General features: G+C 59.0%; 2 protein-coding genes across 4 annotated transcripts in view; one reads left to right on the top strand and one right to left on the bottom strand.

Annotated features, from left to right (window-relative positions):
• SCUBE3 (signal peptide, CUB domain and EGF like domain containing 3) overlaps positions 1-11,681 on the top strand; it is a 31,605-nt gene extending 19,924 nt beyond the window's left edge. The window contains exons 8-23 of one of the 2 annotated variants that reach the window (XM_077190489.1): positions 607-723; positions 1,790-1,912; positions 3,035-3,151; positions 4,155-4,277; positions 4,468-4,602; positions 4,874-4,963; positions 5,048-5,164; positions 5,234-5,395; positions 5,640-5,843; positions 5,927-6,088; positions 6,358-6,525; positions 6,614-6,775; positions 7,437-7,634; positions 8,058-8,210; positions 8,373-8,452; positions 8,584-11,681. In XM_077190489.1, the coding sequence (XP_077046604.1) occupies positions 607-723; positions 1,790-1,912; positions 3,035-3,151; positions 4,155-4,277; positions 4,468-4,602; positions 4,874-4,963; positions 5,048-5,164; positions 5,234-5,395; positions 5,640-5,843; positions 5,927-6,088; positions 6,358-6,525; positions 6,614-6,775; positions 7,437-7,634; positions 8,058-8,210; positions 8,373-8,452; positions 8,584-8,733 (2,261 nt within the window). In that variant the 3' untranslated portion in view covers positions 8,734-11,681. Of the gene's footprint in view, positions 1-606; positions 724-1,789; positions 1,913-3,034; positions 3,152-4,154; positions 4,278-4,464; positions 4,603-4,873; positions 4,964-5,047; positions 5,165-5,233; positions 5,396-5,639; positions 5,844-5,926; positions 6,089-6,357; positions 6,526-6,613; positions 6,776-7,436; positions 7,635-8,057; positions 8,211-8,372; positions 8,453-8,583 lie in introns of both variants that reach the window. The other variant, XM_077190488.1, reaches the window with a different exon arrangement.
• Positions 11,682-12,451: 770 nt separating this feature from the next.
• Positions 12,452-15,310, bottom strand: RPL10A (ribosomal protein L10a). 2 transcript variants are annotated; one of them, XM_054648641.2, is made up of 6 exons: positions 15,230-15,310; positions 14,948-15,022; positions 14,796-14,876; positions 14,330-14,478; positions 13,353-13,525; positions 12,452-12,659 (listed from the first exon to the last, which is right to left on the bottom strand). In XM_054648641.2, the coding sequence occupies exons 1-6, from the start codon at positions 15,232-15,234 to the stop codon at positions 12,489-12,491; spliced, it is 654 nt and encodes a 217-aa protein (XP_054504616.1). In that variant the 5' UTR covers positions 15,235-15,310; the 3' UTR covers positions 12,452-12,488. The 2 variants fall into 2 exon arrangements, with proteins under 2 accessions (XP_054504616.1, XP_054504618.1); XM_054648643.2 differs by lacking the exons at positions 14,796-14,876; positions 14,948-15,022; positions 15,230-15,310 and adding an exon at positions 14,563-14,784.
• Between the last annotated feature and the right edge of the window lie 69 nt (positions 15,311-15,379).

Below are 15,379 nucleotides of genomic sequence, written 5' to 3'. Positions count from 1 at the left end.
AGCTCTTTTTTTTTTTTTCAATTGGATTTTTTTTTCCACTGATGCTGCCTGCCTCTGAGTGTGTGTTTTAATTATATGATGTGTCTCCCAAATTAGCCTGAGACACATCTCAGTGGCTGAGCAGTGGGTGACGGTCAGGGACTGACAGCACAGGGTCACCCGTGGCTCTGTGGCTCAGCAGCTTGGTGGCAGCGAGGGGGACAGGACCCCCCTGCCACCCCACTGGGGGACTGGGGCTGTGCTCCCCATCCCTGGGAGCTGCAGCCTGGCAGGACCCGTGTCCGGCTGCTCTTGCACAAGTGCTGCGACTCTGAATTCCTCCCTTTGGGAAATTGGACTCCTCCTCTCTGGAGCTGCCCAAGGTGGCCCCCAGGAGGCCCTGCCTGTCTGTGGGGCACACCAGCCCCATGTGTTCATCATTTCACGCCTCTGTGGCCTCGCTGCTGCTGTGTGAGAGCCAAGGGAGCTTCCCGTGGGCTCTGCAGGGAGCTTTGTACCCACTGCCACTCCCAGGCCGTGGCATGGGGGACATCTGGGTGGTGTGACTCCCCCAGCCTTTTGCACAGGGGTCCCTCACCCCAGCATTTCTGTCCCCTTGCCATGCAGAGACGTGTGCTGTGAACAACGGGGGCTGTGACAGCAAGTGCCACGACGCGGCCACCGGTGTCCACTGCAGCTGCCCCATGGGCTTCATGCTCCAGCCTGACAGGAAGACCTGCAAAGGTAGGTGGGTGTGAGTGGGGCTGGGGGCTCACTGCTCACCCCTGGGTGCCCCAGGCCCCCGCTGTGTCCTCAGTGCCCTCAGAAAAGGCTCAGATTTAGCTCAGCCCGACATTGCCCCCAGTGCTCACTGCCTTGGTGTTTGCATCCATGGCGTGGGCACAGGAATCACCCCCTGCATGGGGACTGGGATGCCTTGCTGCAGGCACCATGCTTGGCCCCATGCCCCTGGGAAGCCCTTGTGGGACTAGAGGGTCCTGTCCCATCTCAGCCCACCCCAGTGCCTGAGCTGCCCCAGGGGAAGGGCTGGGTGTGCAGGGAATGCACGCCTGCTCTGGGGGTGTGAGATGCACAGGTCCCCCTTGGGACACTGCCCAACCAGGTCCCACATGGGGGAGAACACCCCGAGATGTTGCACATCCCACCAATGTCCCCATTCCCCTGTCCCTGCCAGGAGGGCAGCCCAGGCTGCTTTCCCTGCACCCCAAATTTCCCCCCCTCAGGGCTGGCCAGTGCCTGCATTGTGTCTTTTGGCAGCTCTCAGAACTTGACCCCAGCTGAAAGGAAAGCCTGTGCCACTGCTGGCTGCCTGTCTACCTGTTGACTGCTTCCAGAACCCCTTGTCCCTGGTATTTTATCAGAGCATCCACCCCTCTCCAGTTCTGCAGTTTCCAGCGATGTGCAATAACCCAGAGCCACGTCCCCTGTGTCTGGGGTTTTATTAGGGCTGCAGGCAGGTTTACAGCTTGCTCCCTCACAGTCATAAAAAGAAAGCCTCAGCCCCGGCGAGGCAGAGCTGCTGCCCCAGCACTGGGGGGTGGAGGGACAGGGCAGGCTGCTGCCTCCTCCTGGTCTCCTTCCATTTCACACGTTGTTTCCTGACAGTAAATTGTGTGATTAGTGGGAGAACAAACCACCTCAGCCACATTCCCCTGCTGACCATCAGAGCCCAAAGGGTTTCCTCCATTGTCCCTCGTGGTGGGGACAGCACCCAGAGGGGAGCCCTGGGCTCTCCTGGCCGAGCATCCCAGCCAGGGTGTGACCCTTGGGTGTCCCTTGTCCCCACCAGACATCGACGAGTGCCGGCTCAACAACGGCGGCTGCGACCACATCTGCAGGAACACGGTGGGCAGCTTCGAGTGCAGCTGCAAGAAGGGCTACAAGCTGCTCATAAACGAGAGGAACTGCCAAGGTGAGGGGCACTGAGTGCCCGGGCCCCTGCCCTGCCCCTCCCTGCACTCCCATGGCACTGCTGCCCCGGCTGCTCATTCCTCTGCCCTTCCTGTGGGCTGCATGCATCCTTCAGGGGATTCGTGCTGGATTCAGGCTCTGGTTTGGGGCTTAGCCCTTCAGCCTCAGAGCTGGGGACTTGTGGGCTCTTGCAGAGTTAAAGCCAGCAATCAGGCAGCTGCCAGGGCTCCCAGTTCTTGGAGGGCAGGAATGGGGAGAAGATGCCTCCTGCTCACTCCAGAGGGAGCTGCCTGCTCCATGCTGCTTCTTCCACCTTTTTCTCCCCGTCCCAACATCTTTGTCCTCATCTCCCATAAGCCCAGGAGGTCAGTGCTGCCCCCGCAGCCCATGGCCGAGGTCAGCACGGCAGGTGTGCCTGAGCGCTGCCTCCTGAAAACACAGGCCCGGGGAAGGAGGGGGCTGGCAGGCTCCGGGGCTGCCACTGCTTTCATCTCCGTCCAGGTTCTGTGCTCGGGGAGTTTGACGTGAGCGCAGCAATTAACTTAATGAAGCCAATGAAATGATGCTCCAGCCCACCGGGCTGGGTTCACCTCCCAGCCGGGGCCTCCCTGCCCCAGCGAGGTGCCCGCGGGGCCGAGCAGACATTGCTGGCACCGTCCCCGAGGCAGGACCTGCCCGCACAGCATTCCTGATCCCTTCCTGGCATCCTCCCGATCCCTCCCTGCCCCGGACCGGCAGCAGCCGGGGGCTCCTGCAGCCTTCCCGTGCCAGGGACGGGATGCTGGCCCTGTTTGGCCCGTTTGGGGTGCAGAGGGGCTGCAGGAGCTTGTGGCAGGGGGATGCTGGTGCAGTGGGTGAGGAGGAGCTCCGGGGAAGGAGGGAGCCCAGGGCTCTGGAGCATGCTGGTGTTGGATCTCCGGAGCATCCTGAATGCCCAGAATTGTACTGAATGCCCGGAGCAATCTGGTTCTGGACCCTGGAGGGTACCAGGGCAGGGTCCCAGAGCATCCCAGCGCAGCCCTCAGCTTGCTGGAGCAGCTGGAGCAGGAAGGGGACAGTCCCGCAGAGGGAGCGGCCCCTCTGCCGTGCCAGCTCTCACCTCCTCCCCTTGCCCTTCCTCCAGACATCGACGAGTGCTCCTTTGACCGCACCTGCGACCACCTCTGCATCAACACCCCCGGCAGCTTCCAGTGCCTCTGCCACAAGGGCTACACCCTCTATGGACTCACCCACTGCGGAGGTAGGGCCAGCTGGACCCCGCTGGGGTCCCAGGGCTGGGGCAGCCCCGGGTGCGGCTGCCGTGGGACCCCTGGGGACCCTGCCCACCCCCAGGGCCCGCGGGGACGGTCGGTTCCACGCACACGCCAGGCAGGGACGGGGCTCACAGCCAGACTCGCTGGTGTCTGCAACTTCAAACAGAGCGACAGGAACAATTTGCGACTTGTCTGCAGCGGGAGAGAGAGAGAGGGAGAAATCCCCGGCGTTTTTGGCAGGGAGCTGTGACGGGGTGGGAAGGGGAACATCAAAAGGGTTTGATTTAAATTTCACAAGGCAGATAGCTCCCAAGGGCGGGGGCGTGCTGCGCCCGGGAAGCGGGAGGTGGATGAAACACACTCCGCAGGGGCTGCCGAGCGTGTTGCGGCAGCGGTGCCGGCGGCCCGGGAGCAGAGCCCGGGTGCTCCGGTGCTGGGTCAGCGACCCTCGGAATGTTTCTGAGCTACACGGTCAGCGTGAGCCCCCGGCGCTGTCTGGGGTGGCCCTGCAGCAAAGGGATTGATGGCTCCCATCAATGCCCCGAGTGAGGGCGAGCTGGGCAGGGAGGGCTCTGACAGGGGCAGCTCCATCCCTGAGCTGAAGCATCATTTCAGGCCGGGGGGACCCTGCTGAAGAGAGGGACCAGGGCTGAGCCTTTTGGGTTCAGTTTCTAAGTGAAAAATGTCGGCTCTGTCTGCTGTGCCACGAGGGGCTGGGCTCGGCCTGGATGGGTTGCACCCGTCCCTGCCTGGCCCTTGGGGACAGCAGGAGTCGAGCTGTCCCTTATCCCCATGGAGCTGGCACAGCTGTGGGGAGGTGGCACCGCTGGAAATGCCCCGAGGTGCAGATCCCCTGTCCCAGCTGAGCTTGGATTTATCCATCCAGAATCCCAGCCCTGAGAAATGCAGTGATTCAGTGTCAGAGCCGAGGGGTCCCACTGTCCCTCAGCCACTGCCCCTCAGCCATTGTCCCTTCCTCTGTCCCCACAGACATCGATGAGTGCAGCATCAACAGGGGTGGCTGCAAATTCGGCTGCATCAACACTCCTGGCAGCTACCAGTGTACCTGTCCTGCTGGCTGCAAGCTGCACTGGAACAAGAAGGACTGTGTGGGTATGTCAGGCCAGGAGCCAGCAGGGCTGCTGGAGGAGCTGGGGGCTCTGGGACGCCAGGCTGGGGTCCCTGGGCCATGCTCTGGCACTGTCTCCTCCCCGGTGAATCCCCCATGAGCTGGAGGGCACTGGGGCCCCTCGTGGGTCTCTGAGCTGTGCCAGCCACGGGCATCCCTCATTGTCATCAGCAGCTGGTGCTTGTCCCTTGGAGCTGGTGAAGTGCCTGCCAGGTTCGGTGCCACCACGGGCCACCCTCACGTGCAACAAGATGGGCAAGAAGGACAGCTGTGCCCTTTCCTGCACCTCCAAGGCCCGATTTCTGCCAGGTACTGGTACTAATGCCACCACCAGCATGAGCAGGGGGTCCCCATTTCCTGCATGGCCCAAACTGAGGGGAGAGGAGTGGCTCCACAGCCAGAGTGCAGTGGCTGGGGGAGAGAGGGAAGTTGTAGCTTAGGAGGGCTCATTGTTGGGTGCAGATCCACGGGCCAGGTCCCTGGTTCAGGATCTCTATGGCAGGGTGCAGGGCATCATCCCCCCACGGCACAGCCTGCCTGCATCACCCTGGCAGAGCCAACTCCCCTTTCTCCCTCACAGAGTCTGACAGCAGCTACACAGTGAGCTGTGGGACCCCCGTCCTGCGGCAGGGCCAGCACAGACCCACCAACAGCAGCCAGCAGTGCCTCGGTAAGGGGGCTCCTGGGGTGCCCACGGCTGCCACCAGCCTGCCTGGGCCATGCCAGCTTGCTGAGCACCCACCTGTTCTTTCAGAGACTGTGGCTGCCCCCGTCAAGCAGAAAGCCTCCTTCAAGATCAAGGATGCCAAGTGCCACCTGCACCCCCGGAGCAAGGGCAAGCAGGAGGAGGCCGGGAAGGCTGGGACACAAGGTGAGGTGTGATGGTGGGAGGTGGCTGTGCCCCAGCAGGGAGGGGGTGCTGACCTGTCCCCCCCTGCAGGTGGCTCGGCTCCGTGCTCTGACTGCCAGGTCACCTTCGTCAACCTCAAGTGTGACTCGTCCAAGAAGGGGAAGGGACGCCGGGCTCGCAACTCCCCCAACAAAGAGGTGACACGGATCACGCTGGAGTTTGAGGCAGAGATCAAGCCTGAGGAGATCACAGGTGGGCACAGCGCTGGCCCGACCCATCTTGGGTCAGCACAGGTGGTGGGACCAGGGGCACGATACCATCCCCATGCAGCAAGGAGGGATAAACCAGTCCTCATCTTGCACTGGATTGGCACACGCTGGGTAGCACTTGCAGCTGAGCATTTGGGGGATGGTTTTAATGCTCCTGGGCTTCCCTCTGCACCCCTCCCTTCTTACTGCATCCCTCCTGTCCCCCCATTCCCCTCTGCGCCACCCAGCCAGCTGCAACCTGCACTGCCTGCGACAGAGAGTGGAGAAGAAGCTGAAATCGGCCATCAAAGCCCTGAAGAAATCCATCAACCAGGAGCGGTTCCTGCTGCGCTTCTCGGGGATGGAGTACGAGGTGGCCCGGAAGCTGAGCGTGGCCCCGGAGCGGCAGGAGAGCTGCGGGCCGGGCCAGCAGCGCCTGGCCAGCAAGTGTGGTAAGGAGGAGCGTGGCGGGGTGACGAGGGGACCCGGCGGTGACAGCCCCCACAGCATCACCGACGGCCCCCCCGGCTCTCAGTCAGCTGCTCGCAGGGAACCTATTACCACGGGCAGACGGAGCAGTGCGTGCCCTGTCCCCCCGGCACCTACCAGGAGAGGGAGGGGCAGCTCTCCTGTGACCTGTGTCCCCGCGGCGACACCTTCGGACCCATCGGAGCCACCAACATCACCGGCTGCACCGGTAAGGAGGGCACAGGTGAGGCTCGAGGCACACTTGGGGGATGTCCAGGGCTGCATCCTCCACCATTAGCCAGCAGACAGGAGAGCCTTGAGCATCCCCGGGGCTCACAGAGATGTCTGGTTTGGGTGTTTATTATTTAGAGGGGACCCCAGGAAGGGCAGCACTTGCTCTGGGCGTACTGGTGGTGCTACAGCTGAGGGGGAAGAGGATCTGGGTATGGGGCAGGAGAGCGTGTGGGGTGCCAGGACTGAAAAATGCCTTGCCTGCAGGTCAGTGTCCCCCTGGCCAGCACTCTGCTGATGGCTTCAAGCCCTGCCAGCCGTGTCCCCGTGGCTCCTACCAGCCCGAGGTGGGGCGGGCGCTCTGCTTCCCCTGCGGCGGGGGGCTGACCACCCGCCACGAGGGAGCCCTCTCCTTCCAGGACTGCGACACCAAAGGTAGGGCAGAGCTGGGCCCCAGCACGGGGCCACCCAGCAGGGCCGTGCCAGCAGCTGACACAGCCCCCTGTGCTCCCTGACCCCCCAGTGCAGTGCTCCCCTGGGCACTACTACAACACGAGCGTGCACCGCTGCATCCGCTGCGCCGTGGGCACCTACCAGCCCGACTTCCGGCAGAATTACTGCATCTCCTGCCCTGGCAACACCACCACCGACTTTGACGGCTCCACCTCGGTGTCCCAGTGCAAAAGTAGGCGAGCTGGGGGGTCAAAAGAAGGGGGGGGACAGGTGTGGGGTTCTCCTTCAAAAGTGTTTTAAAATCCTGTAGAGTTTGGGGTCATCTCTGGCAGGCATGGGGAGTTGTGCCCGACCGTGTCATCAGCTGATTAGTAGGAAGGATATAATTCTGATTCCTGCTGGCGATGATTAGGATGAGTATAGCGATTAGGAAGAATAGTAGATAGGTGAAAAATTTTGTAGTGTAGGGGTCTGAGGTTGTATATCATGTTGCAAATAGTAGGATAGATCATGATACGAATGAGGATAGTGCGATGGGGAAGAAGGTAAGGGAGTAGAAGTCTATTTTCAGGCTGATGGGGATTTTGATGTTTATAATGAACTTTCATTCCCAGAAGGAGGTGAGGCTTTCTGTTCCAGAGTGGATATAGATTGCTATTGGGATTAGGCTGATTAGGAAGGAAGTTTTGACTGTGTTTGTAATTGTGCTGGGAGCGTTCTTGAGGTTTTTGGATAGAAGAGGAAATAGGATGCGGGTGGAGGGGGTTGCTAGGGTTAAGAGTATGAATGTGTTTAGGACTAGTGAGAGGTCCACACTGCCCCTCTGGCCCAGCAAACCACCCCCAGTGGGACCCTCGCCCCCAATGCCCTGGTGTGGTGTCCCTGCCTTGCAGACCGGCAGTGTGGAGGGGAGCTGGGGGAGTACACGGGCTACATCGAGTCCCCCAACTACCCGGGGAATTACCCTGCCAACATCGAGTGCACCTGGAACATCAACCCCCCGCCCAAGCGCAAGATCCTCATCGTGGTGCCCGAGATCTTCCTCCCCTCCGAGGATGAGTGCGGCGACGTCTTGGTCATGCGGAAAAACTGTAGGTAACCGAGCAGGCCACGGTGCTCAGGGGAGGAGCTGGGCAGGAAAAGGCTGGGTTTTGGCAGAGAGGGACAAAGGTGCATCCCCGGGCAGCAGGAGGGGAGTTTTGGGAATAGGGTGAGTGGGGAGACGAGCATCACCCTGCATCCAGGGGTCTTGCTGGATCTCAGGGGGATGTGCATGGGCTGGGCTGCACACCTGGGACTCAGCCTCCATTTTGGGGGTTAAAAGCCCCATTTGGTGCTTTCCACAGCAAGGAAGGAATAACAATCCCTAGTATGTAACATGAGGGTTAGGGGGGGCTCGGCCTTGCCCAGCATGGACAATTCTCATCCCTGATGCCACCCTTGGCCCAGTAAGGTTGAGGGTAGCTCTGCTGATGGGCAAGCAGCATCCTGTGTCCCCTCGCTGTTCCCTGCAGCCTCCCCATCCTCCATCACCACCTACGAGACCTGCCAGACCTATGAGAGACCCATCGCCTTCACCGCCCGCTCCCGCAAGCTCTGGATCAACTTCAAAACCAGCGAAGCCAACAGTGCCCGGGGCTTCCAGATCCCCTACGTCACCTACGATGGTGAGCACGGGGAGATGCCATCCCAGCACCCTGGTGCTTCTCCCCCCACAGTTTGGGACCCAGTTCACCCCCAGTTCACACCTGTTGTGTGTTTGGGGGGAGTGAACTGAAGGATGGAGGTTTGGGGACAAGTGGCAGCTCATGCCCTGTGTGTTTTGGCAGAGGACTACGAGCAGCTGGTGGAGGACATCGTGCGGGATGGAAGGCTCTACGCCTCTGAGAACCACCAGGAGATCCTCAAGGTGAACCCCCAAGTCCATAACCCCCCAGGGCATCCTTCCTTTCAGGGATGCATCCTGCTCTCCTTGCATTTGGGGCTTCAGGGGAGCACGGCGGGGATGCTGAACCTCCCTCTGGCTCGGCTTCCCTGCAGGACAAGAAGCTCATCAAAGCTTTCTTCGACGTGCTGGCGCACCCCCAGAACTACTTCAAGTACACAGAGAAGCACAAGGAGATGCTGCCCCGCTCCTTCATCAAACTCCTGCGCTCCAAAGTCTCCAGCTTCCTCCGGCCTTACAAATAGCCCGCCGCGCCCCGCCGCCCCGGGCCGCCCCGCAGCCAAGGAAACCCTCTTCTCCCTTCCTTCTCCTTTCTGATTTTCCCTTCCTCCGCCTGGCTCCGGCAGGATCGCCACTGCTCGCCCCGCAGACGTCTCCCCACGATTTCCCCGCCGCTCCCTGCAGAGCTGCGCTCCCAGCCGGGGCTCGCTCCGGTCTCCTCCGGTGAAGCCGCTCCCCTCTTCCGAAGCAGAAGGTTTTAGGAAACTGAAGGTTTTAGTGGTCCTTTCGCTGTCCCGTGTGCTCCTCCCTTTGGTTTCCTTTACGCCAGGTCTGTCCCCGTTCCCTGGTGCCAGCAGCAGCCCAGGATAGTGAGGTGAGGGTCCCTGTCGGGAGCGCTCGCCGAGGAGCGCAGGAGGCGACGCCGCGTCCGCCGCAGCTCCCGGCGCCGCTTTGGGGGAAAAGAGCTGCCAAAGCCGCCTTGATGGAACAGGAAATGCAAAGGAGCGATGGCAAAGCCCACCAGCGCGGCACCGTGGTGGCTCTGGCCCGCTGGAGAGCCGCGCTGGTGCTGGGAGGGAAGCGCAGCCAAGCCACGTTCCCGGAGAACAATGTCTGGCTGCACGGGAGAAAACAGGGAGCAAAGGAGAAGGACTTTCAGCCGGGTTCGATTTTTTTTCTTCCCCCCCCCCCCCCGCCACCCCCACCACACCCCAGACACTTGTGCCAAGAAACCAGACTTTGTTACAAGCTCTGCCAAAGAGTAACTCGGAAAAGCAAGCTTTGAGAAGAGCAGGAGTTAATGTTTGTGCACTAGGATATCCTCCTTTCTACCTTTTTCATATGTATTAAGTGCAATCATTTGAGTCTTCCTTATATTATTTAGAGGGAAGTTGTTTTTTGTTTTGTTTTTTTTTTTTTTTTTTTACTAGAAACGACAATATTTATAACTGCCTGAGAAACGAGAATGTGTGTTTGCAAGAAAACAAAAACCACCCACCCAGAGCAAGCCGGGCCCTGGGCTGCGCTGACCAGCACAATGGCATCTTCTGGCCTTTTCTGCCATGTTTGTCCCCGATAAAAGCCCCTCTCTGGGGGGAGATGGTGCCTCTTCTGCTCGGTGCAATGGGGGTGAGTTTTTGCAGGGAGTTGGAGGCGTCTTGGTTCATCCATGGGGGTGGAGTTGGTCCTGTCAGACGGATCTGCCACAGTTTGGGTGTTCCAGTCCCATTGCAAGGGGACTCAGCTCTGTCACCTGCTCGTTGCAAACTGATTTCCTTCCCTGCAGGGGCTCAGGGATGAGCCAGCGCCTGCTGAGGATGGGTCTGGGGTGCTGGGAGGAGAGGGGAGCTGGCCCATCCACTCAGCCCCCAGACCTCTCCCCCAGGTATAGCAATCCACCCTCACAGACCTGGGGAGCTTTTGTGCTTCTGAGTCCCACCAGGCCTTTTTGGCCCCATCCCTGTGTGTTCTCACCCTGCAGGGATGCTGTGGGAGTCCCTCCCCGGGGAGTGGGGTGCAGATCCCAGGGAAGACCCATCCTGCCACCCCTTGTTTCACTGCATCTGCCTCCCCCAGACAGGCTCAGCTGTGGACAATGGCCAGGTGGACACCACTGGTGGCTTTGTCCCCCCAGCATCTTCATGTGGACAGAAGGACTCCCAGGGACAGGCAACTGCTACCACCCACCTCTCCTCTTCCTCCCCAAGCCTCCCTCCTTTTCCAGCCCTGCCACCAGTTCTCAGCTGTCATCCTCCCCACACCTTCATCCCCATCTTCATCCTCTCAAAGACCTGGAGCTGCCAGGACTAAACATGATTGACCAGCCTATAGCTGTGCCAGTGGCAGATCCCTTCCATCACTGTCCCCACTTGTCCCTCACTGTCCCTTTGCCCACACCTGAGCCCAGCCCTGCTTTTAACAAACCCATTATTTATTGCTCTGCACGTCCCACTGGGTCCATCTTTCCTGCAGCTGCTGGTCCCTGTTTTCCCTCCTTGATCCACACTGCTCCAGCACCCCAGGAGCCTCTCCCGGGCTCTGTGAGGGGCTGAGCACTGGCACAGGGGCTGAGGTTTGTCCCCAGGATGCGTCAGTTGGAAAAGTCTGTCCTGATTCATCCCAGCTGTGGATTTTCCCCTGCTGCCGCCGGCTCCCAGCCTGTTTGGAAGCTCCACATCTGTGGGCTGAGCTGTTTTGTCACTTGGTCGCTGTCTGCAAGCAGCTGCTTTAAAGCACAAAAGCTGCTGGAGGGATCTGGAGGGGTTTTGTGGCTCCGGGACAGTGGTGCAGGCCAGTGACCTTCGAAAGGGTCTTTCACATTTAGAAGGAAAAAAAAAACCAGCAAAAATAAAATCAGCCCAAGACTGACCAACCCAGCCCAGGACTGACCAACGCCTCGTGCCCGCCAGAGTTCATTAACTTTGATTAACTCTGGCTCATCTAATGTCAGGTTACAGGGCTGTCCTGGCTGTCACCCTTGTCACCACACCTGCCACCTCTGCTTCCCTGCTGTGGAAGGATGAGGTGCAGCACATCCTCCTGGAATGGTCAAAGGCTCCTGGTAATGGTGCTTCCCCCTTCTGCTTTCACCAAACAGCTCAAAAATGCCCCCAAAATCCCACAGGGCCCCTGGAGCCACCCACCCCCACCTCAGAATGGGTTTGAAAGGCTGAACCCACATCAGCCACCTCGGGGATCAAGGTTTTGAAGCAGTCAAGAAAAATAAGGGTTGTTGGGGTTTTGGTTGGTTTTTTTTTTTCATGTTGGAGTATTTATATCTGCCTTTTGCAGCGGGCCAGGACTTGCCATCTCCAGCAGAAACGATTAAAGTGATGAGCAAGATGTAGTTCATGGTTATTTGCACTTGATTAAAAGAAAAAAAATTGTTATTTGAACTTTGTAAAAAGAAATGTTTGCATTTTGTATTGTCTTTTTTTAATTATTAAATGGAATTTCTTGGTGTTGTGTTGATCTTTCAAAAACTGGCTCTGATGCTTATTTGAAAGGTTTCTAACAGCAGGATCCAGAGCTATTTTCATTGTTTTGTTCCCTCAGATGCTGACAAGCTTTTCCAGGGCCCAAAGTTTTTTTTCTCCCCCCAGAAGCTTAAATGCTGCACTTCCCTAAGCTCTCCAGTTCCTGCACAATGTATTTATTTATGCACATTACTTAATTTCATTTTTAGCCCAGAACATAGAGTTAGACAGACTGGCTCAGAGGGAAGAGGGGATGGCAAACACCCTCCATTTCAGCCCCGAGCCCCTTACTGGGCTGCAGCTCTGTCCTTCAGCACCCCTGGACTGACAGACAATGCTCAAGTCCTCAGGAGCTGCACCTGGGCAGGTGTGGGCAGGTGTGGGCACTTGTATTTAAACACTTCTGCTGCCCCTCCCAGAGCAGGGCTGGGCTCTGCACAGGATTCAGGTGAGCTCTGCACCAGGTAAGGGTCCCCTCTGTGGGCACAACTGCTGAACCTGCACCTGCTGGGACACCTCTGCTCTGGGGAGAGTGGGGTGCTTCCCCTTCCCTCAATGCAGGGGGGATGAGTGAGGCTCCTTCCCTCAAAAGCTCCAATATCTCACTTGGAATTCACCTCTCTCTCAATTCAACATCTCTCTCAACTTACATCTTTATCTCTCAAATAACATCAAGGCCTCATCTGAGCCCTTCCCCAGGAGGAACTGAGCAGCTCCTTGGCAAACCCTCCCCGAGGAGCTCTGCAGGAACAGAAGCACACACAGCTGAGGGTGTCTGCAGGGTTTATTGCTGCCCCCAGCCCTTAGTAGAGGCGCTGGGGTTTCCCCATGGTGCTCTTGATGTACAGAGCCCGCACGTTCTGCCAGTTCTTCTTCAGCAGGGACACCAGGAAGTTGATGGCCAGGTGGATGTTGTAGACCAGCTCGTCCTCTGTCATCTTCACGTGACCCACGGCCACAGCCAGACAGAGCACCTGGGGACAGACACAGGTACAGCTTTCACAGGCCAAGCAAAGAGCTGACCCACTCATCAGCGTGCTGGGCTGTCCCATGGCCTGGACATGCCCACACCAGCTTCACTTTCTGCCCCCAGCCCTCTCTGCACTGTGGCAGAGGCCAGGCCTCCTCTCTGAGCAGCCTGGAAGTCATTGCTCCCCACAGGCTGGAGGATTTATGAGTGAGCCAGCAGGCCAAGTGTCAGGACATCATTAACTCAGCTATCCTAAATGCTCAAGCATTTGCAAACCCTCACACATCTGCTGTGTCCTCAGGATCTCCACAGAGCTGCTCCCAAGTTCACCTGGACAAGGCCAAGTCCCAAATTCACCCCCAGCAAAGCCCCACTCGTGCTCAGCCCCCCAGGGACATGCCTGGCCAGGTCCCACCCCATGAGCAGCACCCACGTGCTGGGAGCAGCATTAATCACACTGGATTGTGCTCAGCACTGAAGCATCCAACCCTCTCCTCATCACTTGCTCCAAGATCCACCAACCACAGTTAAATTATTCCTCCTTTCTGGCTGGCCCTGGAACACTCTGGGTACATTTCCCCTTGCTGGAGGAAAGCAGCCACAGCTCCAGGAACACTCGAGGGACACCTACAGCCCAACCCAGAGATGGCAGAGACACTGAACAACCCCCAGGCACACAATTGAAGCCAGGCTTTACCTTCTTCATCTGAAACTTGATGGTGGATTTGACCTCATCCACCTTGGCCACCAGATTCTCGTTGTGGGTGAGCAGGGAAGGGAATTTCCCAGCTTTGTTCAGGCCCGGGCCCAGGATTCGAGGGATTTGCTTGATCAAGGACTCGGAAGCCAGGAAGGCATCGTACTTCTTAGCTGCAAGGACACAAGCAGGGAGCTCAGCATGGGCCCTGCTCCCACCCCAAGCTCCCAGGAGGGACTCAGCTGAGATCAGCAACTCCTCCATGCAGATAAATCCAGCATTCCCTGGGTCCCACCAGAATTGGAGCTGGTTTCGTTAAAGATCTTTGAGGAATGACTGTCACAGCAGCCAGGCCCCAGCCCCACTCAACACAGTGACCCAAATCCTGTTTCCTGAAGGAACTGTCCTTTGCTGAGCCCCAGAGGGCACTGAGCTCCAAGCTCTGCTGCAGCCTGTGCACACCAGAATGAACGAGACAGAGGATCCATCCAAGAGAAGCTTAGCCAACAATCACCTAACAGCTCACAGTTCCACGGCCCATTATCAACTGAGGGGCAAGTCCCATGTACCAGAGGGACTCTGGAGTTCTCAGGAAAGGAAGGATTTTCTCTCTCTGACCAAGAGAAAATGAGTGCATTTCCTTCTGCTCACACAAGAGCTGCAGGACTAAAGCACATTCTTGCCTCTGGTATTTCCTGGCTTTTGCTGCCCTCCAGCTCCCCGACCAGGAAAGTGAGGGACATAGCAAAGGGTGAAACTTGACAGAGACGTTTTCTGTGTCTCTCCTTTCCTTGGACAACCAGCCCCATTCCTGCAGTACTGATCTGTCAGACCTGCACTGGAAATAGCCTGGTGGCTTTTCTGAATAATTTTTGGGCAGATTTTGGTACTGGGGCTGACTCTGCTCAGCTTTTCAGCTCTGCAACTAACCAAGACATGGAAATCTGAGCATAGAGAAAAACCTTATGGACCCTCACCCAGCTTCTTCACCAGCTTCTTGTTTTTGTTGAGCTTCTTCAGAGCTTCTATGTCCATGTGAGGGATGTCAACTGCTTTGGCCTCATCGCAGTGCTGCTGGTCCCCCAGCAGGCACACCGAGAATTTGGGCCGTGGCGTCGACTTCAACCTGGGGAAGGACGGAAAGAAGGTCCGAGTCAGTGATGGGCAGCCCCACCCGCGTGTGCACGGAGCCAGCACGGAGACACCTTACCGCAGCACGGGGCATCCTGCACGGCCGCTCACCTGCCGTCCCGGGCAGGCCGGTGGGGACAGCCCAGGGGCTGCCGCACCTCCCCTCATGTTTTAAGACCCAGGGTGAGGGTCCGTCCAGCCGCCCCCACCGGGCCGGGCCGCGCTGGACTCCCCAAGCGGTTCGGCACCGCTGCGGCCCCGAGCGGGACCGGGCAGGGCCGAAGGCTGGGTAGGAGCGAGAGGATGGCGAACCTGACGGTACCGGAGAAGCGCTTGTCCTTCTGCGGGTCATAGTTCTTGAGGCTGATCTGCAGCTCCACCGTCTCCACGAACCTGCGGGAGGCACCGGGTGAGGCCTGGCCGGGCACGGACGGGGGTGACACGTCCGTGTCGGCGGCTCTTACTTGCGCTTCTTGGCACGGCTGCCGTGCAGCACCTCCTTCACCGCCTCGTACAGGGTGTCCCGGGACACTTTGCTGCTGCGGGGGGAAACGGCAACGAGCGCTCAGAGCCGGCCCCGCCCGGGACGCGGCCCCGAGCCCGCCCCGGTCCCTGCGCGTTCCCGCCGCCATCGACCCCGAGGATCGCGCCTCGCCGGCCAACCGGGCGGCCCCACGGCCCCCACCGGGCACGGATGGCGGAAGATGGCGGCGGATGGAGCGGAGCAGACTCGGGGCTGCACCCACCTCATGGCTGCGGCTGCTCGGATCGAAGGGGCGGAAGTGGCTCCGCCGCGCTATAAATAGTGGCGAGATCTCGCGAGACGGGAGCGGCGCCCTAGGGCCACCATGCGCCAGAATCTCCTTCCTTGTTAAATAAAAAACCGCGGGCTCTTT

The sequence above is a fragment of the Agelaius phoeniceus genome, chromosome 25 (genome assembly GCF_051311805.1).
Source record: "Agelaius phoeniceus isolate bAgePho1 chromosome 25, bAgePho1.hap1, whole genome shotgun sequence".
NCBI lineage: Eukaryota > Metazoa > Chordata > Aves > Passeriformes > Icteridae > Agelaius > Agelaius phoeniceus.
This window is presented reverse-complemented; position numbering and strand designations above follow the sequence as displayed.